At 37.9% G+C, this 17,874-nt stretch overlaps 1 protein-coding gene across 2 annotated transcripts in view; it reads left to right on the top strand.

Annotated features, from left to right (window-relative positions):
• Positions 1-17,874, top strand: part of LOC130558992 (MAM domain-containing glycosylphosphatidylinositol anchor protein 1) — a 161,204-nt gene that overhangs the window by 47,834 nt on the left and 95,496 nt on the right. For both annotated transcript variants that reach the window (XM_057341788.1, XM_057341787.1), the window contains exon 4: positions 9,671-9,845. In XM_057341788.1, the coding sequence (XP_057197771.1) occupies positions 9,671-9,845 (175 nt within the window). The remainder of the gene's footprint in view (positions 1-9,670; positions 9,846-17,874) is intronic.

Below are 17,874 nucleotides of genomic sequence, written 5' to 3'. Positions count from 1 at the left end.
ATTGAGAGATACATATACGCATGTAAATGCGTACAGATGAGCACTGTGATCAAATATATATTTATTATTTATTGAGTTTTATATTTTTAGCTGTGATGTAATTAGGTTGCTGTGCAGCATGTTGTGCTTTAGCTGTTACACAGTTTGCATGGTAAAATTCTTAATGCAAAACAATTTTAATTAAAATAAAAATATTTCACAGCAACGGTGCTACAGTCGTGAATATACAGTATAGTGGCCAAAAGTGAAAATTGAAATCTTTGTCCATTATTCACATATACTATTAAAGATGTATTAAAAGGTTTGTATGCATGTTGTGGACAGTATATACTGTATGTGCTTGTAGTGTAAACTGAGAATTTTTACGGATGCTTTTGTGAAAAAATAACGCACAACACATGCACAAAGCTTATTAAGTCAAAACAAAACAAAATAAATGATTATTAAAATAATAATAATTTCTGTATTAGTATAAAACTCATATTTCCTGATATGCTGTAGTTTGACATTTTTGCCTAATATTTTTGTCAAATAAATACTTTAACCAAGTTTAGTGTTTTCTCCATTTTGTACCATGCGCCTTACATTTTGATGGTTGATCTAACCTGATGGCGAAAAAAAGCAAATATTGTTCAAATATACCCTCCAGACATCACTTTCGGCCACATCTGTTCATATAAACACCTTGAATCTTGTGCTGTTTGGACCGAGTGATGTGTTTTGTTCTTAAGATGCTGTTTCAAAAGCCCTTAATTGTGTTCCTTTCTAAATGGATTTTATCGGGTCAGGTAAACACGAAACCAGTCAAATTAAACAGGGCCCCCTAAGACCAATCGTTAACTTGTTGTTCAGGCATCCCACAGACTGGTTGATCTTGAAAATGTGTTTTTTGACATGTTTGGCACATGCCTACTATGTACGAATGGTCTGATACTTGAAAAGAGACTTAAATGAATCAATAGCAATTGCTTCTCATCTCTGTTTGTCTCTGTCGTCTCCAGTCGGGTGTGTGTGCTCGATTTACAGAGGCAGATGATTAAGGACAATGAGTCTGATGGAGTGTATATCTGATTTTGAATCAGGACAGATTGTTGACCTTCTTTCTGATGATCGTGATGATGTTGTGATGAGAGTGACCAATCTGACCAATTCTCGTTCTTGTTTTTTACTAAACACATTTGAACTATCTTCCATAGTTTCACCAAAGAGACCATACTGGTAAAGAGATGGAGGCGTTGGTCCATTGCCTGGCATAGCACAGTGAAAGGAAATTCATTACGAGTTGGTCTTCTCAGCAAAGCAAACACATCGCGTGTGTAATGTTTTATGCATTCGGGACAAGTTTAGTATGGAATCTGCTCAATTTTTCATGCTTGTAGACCCTGGTGAGCACATGGATCCTTCCAGCTGGTAAAATTAACCCTCTGTAGTCAGGAAATGAGTAACATGTCAGGTCAATTCAGGTCAATTACATCAGACATTGCCACGAGAAAATAGCATTTCTTAGTGGTCGCTCTTTTAAATCTCCAGAGACATATCTTCTCACTTATGCGCTGTGGTTTGATTCATTTTTATATAATTTAAATGTTTATTCAATTTAATTTGGTTTACTAGCAAAACTCTTTTTTATCATTTGTAATTGCATGAATGTATTATTCTTTATTTACTTTTTTTTAGTGTTCATTTTAAAATCGTGGCGTTGTCTAGATGTTTTGTTTTAGGTGTATCCTAAATTTAATCGGGAGACAAGAAATAGACACAAATGAGGCAGACTAAAGAAAAGTAAAACTAACGTAGATAGCATAACTTAGATCAGTGGTTCTCAAACTTTTTCGTTGTAAGTCCCCCTTTGTGTTAAGTGCATCGCTTTGCGGCCCCCCATATAAAGATGTATAATCTTAAACTTAGAGTTTTTATTAAACCAAAAACATTCAGTTATACAATGCTGGAACCTCAATTCTTTTGGTTGGTGGTGTCATTTTTCTGATGTTTGATTGTAAAATCTATGATAAATTTCTATATTTCATAAAATGCCACAAAATCTGTGGCCCCCTGGATCCATCTTGGGGGGCCCCCAGGGGGCCACGGCCCCCAGTTTGAGAACCACTGACTTAGATTATTGGATCTTGAATTGAATTTGATGATAAATATTCCAGACTTGTTCTAGAATTGTTAAGACACAACAGAGATTGTGTATTTAAGGTCATCGGGATGGTCTGGTGTAGTTGGAGGTATAGCTGCTCCACGCGGCTAGCGGTTCACATCCTATAGCGTTTCTGTCACACGGACGCTGTCGACTAAATGTGCAGCTTTTAGTAACACAATAGCACCCTAAATGACTTTTCTGAAAGAGATCCTGCTCCGCACATTATTTATTGATACCGCTGGTCACTGCAACCTTGGGCTCCGATCAGAGAGCAAAGAACAAAGACAGGCAAAAAAAAACAAAAGAGAATGTTGAAGAAGTTTGAGATGATGCAGGCGAAGGGGAGGGGGTCGTCTGGGTTCGGTTTCTGTCCTTGATAGTTCAGATGAGAGGAATCGATACAGTTCTGAAAACAGAAAGATCAGATGGCAAAAAAACATCTGACCACCTTCTGATGAGGATGCGCAAGGTCATACGGCAAAACCCCCAAAGAGAGAGAGAAAAGCTTGAGGCGTGGATGAAATAATATTATTTAAAACACTTATTATGGTTTGATAAGCACACTTTTCTTTTCGTTTTCTTGGAATGTTTCCTATTGAAATATGAAGTTGGGGAAGGACACGATAAGCTCATCGCATGGGAAATCGTATAGTGTTGGTTAGGCCGGTTGTTTTTGCACTTTGCAAGAGTACGCGTTTCCGTAGACTGCCCTTCAAAAGTAGCTGTTTGTAAACCAAACGTTATAAACCACAATTATATGAAATGTACAACAGACAGAGCTTTTGCTTTTAAAATCATTTTTCACAATTTCAAAAAACACCCATGACATCACAGCTCCTATGATTCATAATTGCTTTCTTTAAAGAATTCATTTGGGATGACATTAAAAAATTTACATCACCCTATTAATATTCGTGAGGCAAGTTAATAAGGTTGACAGTGTAGGCCCCGTCCACCTCTTTTCAGATCATTCTTACGCGCCCGCCCGGTATGAAGAAAGAGAGGAAACAGCATAGAGGATACAGGAAGATGATCTGTGGTCCAGATGAAGGGTGCGTTGGTGAGAGACACAGAGCAGAAGGAATATTAAAGCAGTGTGGGTAAAGCCCCCAGTGGTGGAGTGTTCCAGAAACTGCGCCTTTTTATTGGCACCGCAGTGTGCGCAGCATCTAAATGCATTACAGCAGAAGCGCTGTTTAACAGCCTCTGATTGGCCACAAGAGAAAAGGAATTAGAGGAGGAGGGTGAGACGAGGATGTTTTAAATTGTAACAGATGTCTGCTGTACCTTTGGTGGTTTGGGTGCTGGAGAGGCTCGGTCAGAAATGTTTGATGTTTTTGAAGTGCTACTGTAAAGTATTAAAAAATACATGATGAAAAACAGAGTTTCCATTTTATTTATTTATTGTGATATGTTTTTAATATTGTTGGGTATTTTCGGTATAGTTTTTCTGTATTTTATTTATTTCAGCCATATTTATGCCATATCTGTAAAGGACATCCCGTCGGTTGGTATTTATATGTATTTGTTAGATATTTATATAATAAGTATTATAAAATATGGTATAAATATGACTAAAATTATGTTATATTATTATATTTCAATTTTTTATATTTAATTTATACGTATGTCCTATATACTGTACAGCCGTGGGAAATATAAGAGACCATTCCAAACTTTCATTTAATCAAAATTTCTAGATGTATTATGGCCTTTCCAGTCAAATGTCTGTTGAATTTCAACTAAATCAAGCCTCAGGCGTGACAAAGTCATCCAACCGCATGGACAAGACACATGAAAACTGTGATAAAAATCCAGGTTAACTTATAAAAAACACATTTCGAACTTTTCCTTAATACATGTAGAAATATTACTGTTGTATTGCTTAAAAGTGAACATGAACTTGTTTTCTTTGCAGTAGTTGAGGTCTGAAAAGTTATTTTGAGCTGTTTCTCCAGTTTTCATTTTCTGCAAATATATGCAAATAAACAATATCTTTATTTGAAATTTGGGAGAAGTATTGTTAGCAGTTTGCAGATTGAAACAAAAATGAGCATTTGACCTAAACGCATACCTTGAAATGGTACAGTCAGAAAAACTGAAAATAATTTTGAAAATATCTCCTAATTTTTTTCCTATATATATATATATATATATACATATATACAGTATATATACACGTATCTAATGTTAAACATAAAAAGTCCCTTTGGATAAAAGCTTAACAGTGTCTGAAGGTGGAAACTGAATCGCAATGATTATTGCAGTTTTTGCATTTATTCATATATTCATCATCATTGCGATCCAGTTTCTTCTTCCAGTTATTACTCTCTGAAATTGATCTGAAGGACACTGAATCCCTCCCCTGGTTGTCTGACGTGTTGAACTCAATGCTCTGTATTAACCGATTGCAGAACATCACTGATGTTACAGATACCTGTGTGAATTTGTCCTCGTGAAAGTAAAGGTTCTGGTCCACCTCTGGTCCCCATAACCTTCCACTCAAACACCAGGAGACTTCCAAATGATCAACGATGAGTTCATTTTTGTTCAGTATTTAGTCTGAAATCAGACATAAGTGGAGCTGTGCTCAAGGATATTTTGTTGACTCAAGTGTCTCGAACAAAATATCTTTGAATCATTCAGTGGCGTAACCTTTAGCGAACCCAGCGACTAGTACTGTGAACAGACTGTGGGCGGGTAGTCTGAGGTACGAGATCAAGATGGGTTTGTGTACTGAGTCTCAGAATTCTGTCTCATGAAACTTATTCAGAATTACCATGCACTTTTGATTTGTCGTCTACCTAAAAGAAAAGCGAGCATTAATGCTGTGAGATACATGAAGTTATGAAAGGTCATTGTGTCCCCGTCACACCTCTTGTTTCGGTGTGGGATGTTTAATAGAGCTTCCGTTGGTGTACACATGGAGAGGTTGAAATGCTCCGCAGTGCTTTCTGTTATTTGATAAGGATTGATTTCAGCCATCAGGGATTGAGTTCAGGACGAGAGATGAGCTGGCAAAATCTGATCTTTCTCTCTTTACTAGTTTTCTCTTTACTGCTTTTATCATTCCTGTCTCTCTCTCTCATGGCTTTTCGTGTTTTTTCTATCCCATAACTGCCTCTATAAATTAAGTCCTCTGCGAGTGACACCGTTTCAAGCAAAGCATCCGCAAAAAGACATTTATTGCTTAATGCCTGTCAAGCCTGCTTAAATCTGGACGGCGGTGTCCTCTTCAGCATTAGAGCGGGGTTATTGCTACTGTAAGCCTATTTAATGTTCGTCGCTGCGTTTTTTATGTGCGCGTTTTTTTAAATCAGTCAAGAATGATTGTTACATACAGAAGCTGAACGTTTTCAGATTATCTTTACACTGTGCATTACTGTAAAGCCTTTCTCTCTCTCTCTCTCTCTCTCGCTCTCTCTCTCTCTCAGGTCCATTTTCTGTACGTTTGTATCGGCAAAGCAGTGCAATAAGAGATAATGTACAGTCGGACTAACTGAATAAATGGACTAAATATTGATTTGAGCTGAAAATATGATATTATGAATGAATGATTGAGGCATTTACAGTATATTGCGCTTTATTGTGTGTTGCTGTACACCCAAAGCGCTTTACAATCATATGAGGGGGGACTCTCCTCAACCACCACCAGTGTGCAGCATCCATTTGGATGATGCGATGGCATCCACAGTACAACGGCCATGATTGACAAGGGCCAGTGGAGGGAATCTGGCCTGGACACCGGGGTCACACCCCTACTCTTTACGAGACGTGCCATGGGATCTCTAATGACCACAGGGGGTCAGGACCTCGGTTTAACGTCTCATCCGAAGGATGGATTATGCGAGAACAAAGAGACCGTTGAGTGAAGTGAGAAACATGAAACTAACGCAGTTATGTAAAATCAGATGGCTTATGCAGGGGGAAAAATTAGAAAAAAAAACAAAAAATAGCAGTCAACATTTACTAAATTTTATAGGGATTAAATACTTAATACGTAAGTATTAATTATTAAATGAAATGACCAAGTTTTACAACAATCGGTCATGCATAGAAATATCTAAATGAATAGGTTGTAGGAATAGGTAACAGCAACTACATTATTTATTAAAGGAATAGTTTACCCACCAATAAATTCCCATTTCATTTGAAACCTGTATGACTCTTTCTTCTGTATAACACAAAAGAAGATATTTTGAGAAATGCCTTAGTGGTTTTGTGTCTATATCCAATGGAAGTGAATGGGGGGAAGGACATGAGGATGAGTAAATGAACGAATTTTTATTTTTTGCGTGATCTGACCCTTTTAGAATCTTTTTCAAATAGTTTTTCGTAGTAACAACAATATCTGCACATTTTACCGTAAATAAGAATATGCAAGTACCCCCTCCTTGCTCTCTCTCCGATATGAATGTTCAGAGCAGACAGATAAAGACTTACTGTACAGCTAACAGAGACTCATGGGAAATCTCTCCCATGAGCAGACAGCTGCAGAAAGGAGTCTTTGAAGAAAGAGAGATAGAGCGAGTTGGCGTAGTCTGTTGGGATCTCTGGAAGGGTAGAACATGTTGGTGTTAGGAAGGGCAGTGTGGTCCCTTTATTGGTTCATTCGTTACAATACCAATTTCTTCATCCTCTCGTGTGTTTCCTGTAGCTGCAACATTTCTGCGTCTCTGTCTGCCCACAACCCTCCTTCCAGATCTCCTCCCCGTCTCATCGCTGTTCTCTTTACATCAGTGAGACTTTCAAAAGTTTCAGCACCACTGTGACTTTCAGTTCCTGTAAGAGAGCCGTGTGAGGCCGCTGTAATGATAGCCTATCCAACGCCATCTGTCTTACATCTGCCAGTGGCGGCCCTTTGAGAGCCGTGATGAATCAACGCACTGATGGCAGAGTTTTGGGCTGCTGAGAAAACAAATAGTAGGTTCTTTTAGGAAGTCACACCAAACAAAGAGGAAGACATCACCGGAAAACTGAAAAATGGTGTTGGGGTTTATTAGTTAATCACTGTGTGCAGCAATGTGAAAAATGTTTTTAATGGAAATATTGTTATTGAAATCCTACAGTAAAAGAGTGTTACTTTATTTACCGGAAGTAAAATTCACATATAGATGATTTCAGCGGCCACAACATAAACAAACGCAATGTGGCCCAAACTTAACTTAGAGTTCCGCTAATAATCAATAACTGTTGAGTAGATTTAATTTAATGCAATTAATAAACAGTCAAATATTAATTTAAATTATGATATAAATTAAATATAAAATGAATTGTTATATTACTAGCCAGACTGGAAGTTAACTTCAGTCCAGGTGCATACGTCTGAAGAAACCGTCTACACACCTGTAAATGATTTAACGAAATGTTAAATTTTACAGGTAAATCATTTTAATTAAAATTTAAAAAGTAAAAATATGCATTGCCATACAGTGAAAATCTGTATAGCATTCAAGAAGATGATCTATGTGATTTTACAGTAAAATATATTTTTTGTATGCTAAAAAAGTCATCTTAAATTTTAGAATGAAAAGCAGTAAAAGAGTGTTCCCATAATTCCAAGTGTGACTTCACATTTAGTGATATTTAATTTTAAATAATTACCTTTCTTCTTGGTGAAATACATTGTATATATCATACATTTCTCCTGTATAAAAAAAGAGTGGGATTTTTTTTATTTAAATGACTTTTATTTTGTATTCCTAAGTAATTTATATGAAACTAAACACACTGTATATAACATACATTTGTAGAGGAAAAACTGGGATTTTTTTAACCTACTGTTGCACTCTAGCTGTTTACATTTTATATTCCTAAGTAACTCATGTCGAACTAAAAAAAGTACTATAAACCGTTTTGCCATCAGCTTTCTGTCCTTTGCTCCGAAAGGAGAGGTTATTCCCATCAAGAACACATTTCTGCTTCGTGCTGTGTTCATTTCTCACCCACTACACCTGATAAATGATCAGCGCTGCGTCCCAAATCCACAGGCAAATAAACCTGAATAAACATAAAGCCTGTCGTTTACACTGGCCCGTGTAATTCCATAATCCCCTTCACGTACGTCCTAACCTTTCCTCCGACCCGTGCGCTGCCAACCACAATCGCCTGCTCACCCTCGTGGCACCGTGTTCAGAGGTGACCCCTGCTATAATGCAAGCAGCTTACTGATGTCCAGAGGCTGTGAGGTGTGAGAGATTACAACGGCTTTGGTTTGAGATTTTCACTTGACCTTACACGCTCAATGCAAAGATTGTGTGAAGGAGTCAAAAGAGTGATTGAATGGATGAGAGTGTGATTATGGACACATTCTGACCGCTGTATCTACAGTGAGGTCAGACTCATTCAGTTTCCCTTCAGCTCTCGAATTGCCTATCTGCACGTTTTTTTCATGTTTTTTTTTGTAGATCTGCTTTTACAAAAGCAAGAAATTGTTTACATTTAATTTTGGTACATGGATAGATACAGTATCTCTATAAGCTTTATGAATCTGTGTTATTTTACTGTAGGGATCTGCGTTTTAAAAACATTCCAAACATAGGTTTTATTTGTATATGTTTCCAATAGTGACAACATACATATATTTTTTTACTTAAGTGTTTTATAAATACAAATGTATTTTTTGACATATTTAGGGGCGGTTTCCCGGACAGAGATTATCTTAAAACAGGCCTTAGTTAAATTAGGATATTTAAGTCACTTTTAAAAACATACTTTACAGAAAACCAATGCTGTGTGCATCCTGAGACAAAACAATCATCATAATATATTTTAAGATATGTCAGTGCAAGTTATTTTTGATCAAGACACATCTAACATTTAAGTTAGTCTGGGACTAGGCTTAAGCCCTGTCCGGTAAACCGCCCCTTAATGTTTTAGTCTATTGATTGTTTTAGTATTGTAAAAAACATACATTTTTAAAGCAAGAAAGATTTATTTTTGAAAGAAATCTGTAACTTTGGTTTAACAAACAAAGAAATAAGTTATTGACAAAAAAAACAAACAAAAATATTTCATATATATTTAATATATAAACAAAAATATAATAAAATATAAATAAACAAAAAATAAGTTATTGCCAAAAAATGTAAATTATAAATAAACAAAAAATCATTTATTTAAAAAAAATCCCTTTAATATATAAACAGAAATTTACAAAATATAAACAAAAACTCAGTTATTGAGCAAGTACAAAAAATAGTCTTGAAAACTTTCTTTAACTTCCCAATTTGCAGCGGTAAGTTTATAATAATAATTTATCATTTGAGCTGTTGAGTCTGATTTCGCTGGATATGGCAGTTTGATGTCATTTGACTTCAATTTATTAAATAAATTTGTAGAGTAATCTAGAATTTTATGTTTTAAACAGAGATAACTGACTGCTGTACTAATGTAAAAAGTTTTGTGTTTGATGTTTTTTTTATTATATAGTATCAACTTTAAATAATAATGAAACAAAGACAACAGTGAAACTTGTTCTACTAAATGTCAAACTCATGAGTCTCTCATTGTCGCCCCCTGTAGGTGCGGTGGACCAAAACGGCAGGCAGCGCCTCTGACAAGTTCCAGGAAACATCCATCTTCAATGAGACCTTACAGATCCCTAACATCCAGAGAGTGCAGGGCGGTCGCTACTACTGCAAAGCTGAGAACGGGGTGGGGGTGGCTGCTATCAAGTCCATTCGCGTAGATGTGCAGTGTAAGTGTTAGGGTCACGATCCCTCCCGTTCCCGACCTGATCCCTCCCTCAGTCCTGATGGAGGTGAATCAGTGTGAACTCTCCAGAGCTTCTGTCCCGCTGTTGGTTTGGTTGAATAACGAGAGTTTTTGGGCGTGCAATTCGCGTAGGTGGTTATGGAAAACAGGAGCGGAAACAATGCTCAATTGAGCTGCCAAGACAAATGAGCAAACGCATTAGCTCACCCACCGGTTTTTGGGCAGATTTAATAAGCAGTGATGGATAGACATATGGGTTGCGCTGGACAGATTCGCCTGGAGAGTTCTGGTGAATGAATTGGATGGATCCTGAGATCGAGTTGAAGCGATAGTTCATACGGGGTCACACTCTTCATGTGTGAAGGGAAACCCTGCGATGCTGCCCAGCACCACTGACCCACTGTCCCACTGAGCCAAGGGTCAGGTCAGCGGCTTCAAGAGCCCACACGAAACACCCAGAGAAACCACACACTGGGAATTCTTTACAACCACTCTTTCCTTTATTTGGTTTTTGGTCTGATACATTTAGTTCATAAAACATGAGCATGTGTACATGAACACAGCACAAGAGCGATAACAGAGCAGGAAATGGTATATATTAGCATAGCATTCCCTGATAGCACACGTACATCTCACCTCATACATCTGCAAGACGTATTTTTGGATTGTTCTCTCATCTGCAATACGTCTCTGAGATGTTTCTTGTCAGATGTCATTTAGACATCTAGAAGATGTCTGTAAGATGTTTTTGATTTAGAATGTATGCAAAACTGCTCTTTCTAAGACGTTTATCAGACGTTTTTAAACATCAGATGTTTTCCAGTCCTCTAGATCTTTAGCAGACATCTTACAGACGTACCTGTGCTATCTGGGCAAAAACACAGCACAAAAGAGAGAGAACAGAGGAGAAACTGTATATGTTAGCATAGCATTTGCTGATAGCACACATACAGTACGTATTAGAGATGTCTGCAGGACGTATTTTTTTGATTGTTTGCTCATCTGCAATATGTCTCCTGTCAGATGTCATATAGACAATCCAAAGATGTCTGTAAGATGTTTATCTTATTTAGATTGTATGTAAAACTGCTTCTTCCAAGACGTTTATCGGATGTCTCTACACAGGAGATGTTTTCCAGATCTCTAGCAGACATCTTACCAGCCCCAGAATAAAACTTTAGAAAGCGCTTCTTTTCTCCTCGTGGCAGTTTTAGCCTCCTTGTTGCAACATATCGCAACCTCTCTCAGACTGTCGTATGCTTAATTTTCTCCCCACCATCCTCACATAACAAGACTCTGTCGGCGTTCTCCTTCTCGCCTCTGTGTTCGACCATCGCACGTCTCCCGAGCCCCCCCTCCGTCCCTTCGGAGGATGAATGTGTTGTTCCGCAAGGTTCCCCAGGGGCGGATGATAATTGTGTAGCAGGTAAACAGGGCAGTCTGACAGCCGCTCTGAGTGGAAACACTTTTGACGGGTGATGTTTGTTCAATTTTCCCCCACCGGCTCCCCACGGCTCTCTGGATGACTTTAGGAGCACAACACCGGCAATTAGACTCAGTCAGACCGGAGCGGCGAGGCACGGACCACCCACCCACAAACACACACACACACACACACACACACAACCCCCCCGTCCAAACCCTATTATAGAGAGGAGTGAGAGAACGACTCGAGCTGTGCGATTTAAAGGTGAGAGGTGCAGAAGGCGTGAGAGATAAAGATAGAAGAATTACAGAAGCAGCACTGAGAGGAAGTAGGCAAAGGCTTGACAATACGACCCACGAGATGACCTTCTTTTGTACGGCTGAATAAAACATCCAGCCCGCTTTTATATCCCTCCGCACACGGGCAACGCGACACGATTGCGCTATTTAGAGTTATTTAGTTAGAAAATTAATGACAAATCTCTCTCATTTTCCCCTGCTGTTTAACAGCTACGGCCACGGCTGGTTTTGATGTGTAGGCCAGGGTAAAGTTAGACTTTGATATTACCAGCTTCCGTACTGTTCGCTTGGTTTTGTGTCAGCTTATTTTGTCTATTTAACCTCGTCCTGGCACACGCTACAGAGGCAGACAAACTTAGTTAGCATCACAGAGAGTGAGCTAGAAAGAAATGTGCAAATGTAGTACATATTTTTTACATTCGGCTTATTGGTGTGCAGTCAATATTTGGTGTCTATCAGACCTCGACCCTGATAACACACAAATCTGGCGGACATCTATTTAATGTCTGCATTTACATCTGCATTTTTTATTGTCTGCTCATCTGCTATACGTCTCTAAAACGTCTGCTGTCAGATGTCATATAGACATCGCAAGATGTTTATGATTTAAAATGAAGCTCTTTCTAAGATGTTTAGCCGATGTTTTTACACAGCAGTAGTTTTCCAGACCTCCAGATCTTTAGCAGACATCTTACAGACGTACGTGTGCTATCTCGGTATCATACCGACACAATCTCAAGGCTTTTTACATGTTAGCAAATTGGTAGCTAATCTTCATTTTTGACGTTTTTGTAAAATCTGCTTCGATCCTAGTGACATTACAGTAGGTTAAGAGATGGATCTTCGTGCTTGCTTTTTTCTCGAATAATCATGTTTTTGAATGATTCCCACCGTACATAACACCCCATGAATTAGTTACCTTCTCTTGTGAGATTATAGGTAGATCACACGTTTCTTAATGGATGTTAACACATTCATAGTTTCCAAAACAGGTAGACGTAGCACATGGGAATAATGTGTGTTCTGTACTCGACACGTCTAAAAATCAAAACTCATAGCGACCAAGAAAGCATAACTCAACACTGGTGTTGAGTTGGGTGCTGCTGTGGTGCATAAAATCCCTTAGAGAGTGATGGAAAAAAATCTTCCACCTCAGTTCTTAGATGTGACAGAAGTGTGCGAACCCATGAAACACATGAAGACATTTCTCTGACACACAGACACATATTCAGCAGGTGGGTCTTTGTGTGGGCATGTCAGTCTTTGACCGTGACACTTTGGCCAGTGAGACAGTGGGTAACTGTGTTCTGGGATCAGCATGCCTCTACTGTAGAGATGGACTTGGTTCAGAGACCCAGTTCTCACCCTTTTAATTTGGTACAGTAATGTGATGACAAACTTCAGCTCAGGTAAGACGTTTATAATTATTATAGTGCTTGCACGGCAAACGTTGTGTTGACGTCAGTGTTGGGTAAGTTACTCTGAAAAAGTAATTAATTACTAGTTACTAATTACATATTCAATAGTGTAATTAGATTACTGTACAAATTACTCTCTCCAAAAAGTATTTAATTACTTATTACTAATTACTTTCTATATCCTATATCAATTTTGATTAGAATTGATTCAAGGATAGACATGAAACGGCATATTTAATTCATTCAATAACTACTGAAATTATTCTTATTAACTGACCAAAGTGTACAAATGTGAGAATGACACAATAAAGCATACATTTTAAAGTTAGACTTATATTTTTGATGTAATTTCCACTTTTGAATACATTACACAGTATTTAGTTCAATTACATCAGAAGTAACTGTAATTAAATTACAGAAAAAATAAGAGTAATCCCTTACTTTACCTTTTCAAGGGAAAAGTAATTAAATTACAGTAAATAATTACTTAGTAACTAGTTACACCCAACACTGGTTGACGTTTCCAAAACGTTTCTGCAATCAACAACACACCTATGGAAGACTCTACGTTCAAACTGTCAGGTCTTTGTTATTTTGTGTACTATACATTTTTATAGAAAATGTTTTCATTATAAAATGTTGATGATGTCATTGTAACATTTACATTACGATTTCATTGTCCATATTCCTGCGTATTGTTGTGCGATAGGTCATCTGGCCAAACCCTAAAACGTCACTATTCATTGGCTGCCTTGCAAGTACTGCTGTTGCCTTTGGGAAAGTAAATCTGCTGCACAAATCATTTCTTTATTGAAAGTATTATACAAGCACAAACATGAATTACTACATCATTTTTACACACTCTTCAGTTCTAAGTGCCACTTTCATAACTACATATTAGCAGCAAAGCCTGCTGGGATTATGAAGACTTCAAAGGGCCGACTGGATGAGGGATGTTTATGTTGAGCGTTTGTTGGTGTATTGATAGCGTTTGTGTGTGACACTTGGGTGAAATAAGTATATTGCATTGACATAAAAGCATGTGCATACCCTGCTGAAACATCAATAGAACTCTGCCCAAAACACAGAAACAGAAAATTGAACGGATTTACTGTGATGGGTATAATGGGAATCGTATTGGACTTCATGAAAACTATAATGGTGTCTACTGCTATGTGATGGATTCTAGGAACCAATAGAACACAATTCAATCCATTGGAATAATGCACAAAACACACAACAAATATATGCTGTAATGGTTTTAATGAAAAAAGTCAAATGTTCATCATGGTTTTTTAATGGAAACCATTAGAATGTCTGTGAAGGTTTATATTTCAGCACGGTAGCTAGAAGTGTAGGGCAGGTTCAAATACTGTGTAGAATTTGGCCTCGGATAAACCTGATAAGAACATTTAATATTTTAAAGGGGTCATATGACACGGCTAAAACGAATATTATGGTTTGTTTTAGATGTAATGCAAAGTGTATACATGATTTAAGGTTCAAAAACGCTGTATTTTCCACATACCGTGCATGTTTGTATCTCCTCTTTGCCCCGCCTCTCTGAAACCCGCTCATGGCTCTGAAAAGCGAGGTGTGCTATGATTGGCCAGTTAACCGGTGCGTAGTGATTGGTGGAATACTGCAAGCGTGTGAGGGAAATGTAACGCCTCTTACCATATTTGGAACATCAGGTTCCTCTTCAATTGTACTGACAGGTACGCCCACCTTACTTGTTTATACATTTGGGCGGTCTTAGTCAAATCAGACCACCAACTGACGTAGATTTGTGGGGGTGTGGTTACACGAGGCGTTTCAGGCAGGTCTGGGTGAGCATTCGCTTTTAGATAGATGCATCTTTTGTTCCCACACCTTCATTTGTGCAATTTTACGTGCATAATACATGCATGGGCAACTTATAACACACCAAAGACACAGAAAAACACAAATTCGTGCCATATAACCCCTTTAAATAGCAGACTTTGATCTTTTTGATAATGACAGTGTGTGACATTGTTGGGAAATATCAGTAAAGCAAGACACTTTCTCTATTTGTTCTCCATGTAATGTCATTGTCATCTCTGAGATCTCAAACTGTATGTGATGTTTCTTAACATGTGTATTTGTGAGACTCACTTGTTGAAATCCACTCGGCTTTTGCTTATCTGTGGGCTGTTTGGTTTTGCTGGTGGAGTGCTCTGATTCTGGTGGAGTGCGTGTGTGTGTGTGTGTGTGTGTGTGTGTGTGTGTGTGTGTGTGTGTGTGTGTGAGAGAGAGAGAGTTGGCCTCCAGCCTCAGCCTCCCTGCTCACGCCAGAGTCTGGCGTCATAATACAGTCCACAAAAAGCTCCTTGTGCTGAAGACATCCCAGAAATACGGGAGGAGAATAAAAATGAACTCCGGACTCACACATTTCAACCAGCGCAGACACAATACACTAAATCTGAGTGCGGTAATTGGCTAAACAAATGACAAGAATTCCCTCTTTCATCACAGGACTTTAGAGAGGTTTCTGTCTCTCTCATTTCGTACACACACAGATGTGTTTCACTGCATTAGTGAAGATTCATAGACTTTGTTTTTATAGCAAGCCAAGGATTTTTTCTATCCTCTAATCTTCCCACAAACCTGTTTATTAAACCCGCTAAGCATTAAATTTAAGGTGATGATGAAACATTTTAGTAATGTGCGCCAAAAGACGTTTTATTTTACAATTTTATTTAAGTAAGAATTTTAATGTATAATTTTATTCCTCACAGGTATACTGTACACTCTAAAAAATGCCGGGTTTTTGTAAATTAACCTATGCAGGGTTGTTTTAACCCATTGTTATAGTATATTTACAGTATATGCGAAAAAATTAAGAGACCATTCCAAATTTGATGTATTGTGGCTGTTCCAGTCAAGTGTCTGTTGAATTTGAACAAAATCAAACCTTAGGAGTGACATAAAGTCATCCAACAGCAACGTGAAAGACTGACAGCATGACAAGACACATGAAAACAAGGATAAAAATCCATATTATCACATCTATTTTTTAACTTCTCCTAAATAAGTGTAGAAATATTTTTGTTGTATTGCTTAAAATGAAAATGAATATGATCTTGTTTTCTCTTGCAGTATTCTTTGCAGAGCATCTTTTCTGCTATTTTGACCTGTTTCTCCAGTTTTCACGTTCTGCAAATAAATGCAAATTGAATTTTTATACAATCTTTCTATTTGAAATTTGGGAGAAATATTGTGAGTAAACTAAAATGATCATTTTGCCTAAACACATACCTATAAATAGTTAATTCTGTAAAACTAAAAATAATTTTGAAATGGTTTCTTAGTTTCCATGGCTGTATTTATATAGATGGTTTCATCTTAACAACATAAACAAACGTTACTGCGCATGCGCACTTTTGTGACCCCCAACTGAACTTCCGGTACACATTCACAAACAATAGAGTGCCTGTAGATTATTTCTGATAACAATCAAGAGAAACCGAGAAGAACCGTAAGTTGAACTTGTCTCTCCAATATTTTGAATTTAGACTGCGATACCAAGCCCAACCGCTAGATGTCAGTGTACCATACGATTTGGTTAAATGCCACCGAACTACAGCACCCATTCAACAAATTGTTTATTTAACAAAATGAACATACAACAAAATTCATCAAATCGTTTATTTAATACAATTATTAGACAGTAAAATAATAATACAAATGAATATTAACATAAATTAAATCAAATTTAAATAGTTATATTATTAAACACTAGCCAAACACAAACCGGAAGTTAACTAGGGGTCAGGCGCACACGCGTCCGATGAAACAATGTATATATATATACAGTATATATATACACAATACATATATATTATTTCTGGTTAATTTAACCTAATGGTTGGGTTAGTTGTTTTTTGACTCAACACTTGGTTGAAAATAACCCAACATTTTTAAGAGTGTAGTCAAACCAACACACACACACAGAACGGCACTTCTCTGCTCGAGTTGAAGGTACATTGTATTTGACCTTTAGGTGAATATGATGGTTCGTGGGCTAAATCTGAGTCATTGTGCTTTCTTTAGGTCCAGACAGAAGTGTGTGTGTGCGTCCACGTCTGATTTTCCTAAAGGGCATTTTAGATTGAACCCCAAACCAATTAACTCACCGTATCTTCTCTGTTTTTGTCACTGTAGCGTTTTTTAAAACACGTCTTATGAAGAGAAGGAATGAGAGGGCAGGACTTTGCAGACCTGCACACAACAGGCAGTATAACTCGGAGCCGAAAGAGAGACGGTAAATGAGTCAGTGACAACAGGAGGTGAGAGGCGAGGAAAAACTCCTTCACTGTTGAGTTTAGGAGACATGGTGTCACTATCTGATCTGTGATCTGCTCTATTGTGACTGTATTCTCATACCCTTCAGTTTGCTCTTCTCTGACTTCTCTGCCCAGGAGCCTCTTCTCTTGTCAGACAATCCCGAACAAAGCTTTTTTCTATTTGGCTGATTTGGGTGATGAAGGGTCACCCATTTTTTCGATGTTGTCACCTGAAGGCATGCCCCCCCTCGTGCGGAGCTGCCACGCGGAGCTTCAGCTTCCGCCTGCCGGTAGACAGCAGGCTGCGGGATGAAAGAGAATGCTTCACTCCGCATGAAAATTTCATGCACCTCTAATAAATATCTCCGGGCGGTCTAGAAGCCACAGATTCTCCTTCGAATGGGTGCTGGCTCGTGCAAGCGTTTTCCCGAGTCTAGGGCATGTTGGAATAGCGAGCTTTGGTTTTCATTAAGATCATTTAGTGTTGAGTGAACATTGGATGTGGAGTGACTTTGTAGTGTTTGTTGAAGGAATTTTGGTGTGTGATAGGGATAGTTCAACT

This window comes from Triplophysa rosa, linkage group LG9 (assembly GCF_024868665.1).
Source record: "Triplophysa rosa linkage group LG9, Trosa_1v2, whole genome shotgun sequence".
Taxonomy (NCBI): domain Eukaryota; kingdom Metazoa; phylum Chordata; class Actinopteri; order Cypriniformes; family Nemacheilidae; genus Triplophysa; species Triplophysa rosa.
This window is presented reverse-complemented; position numbering and strand designations above follow the sequence as displayed.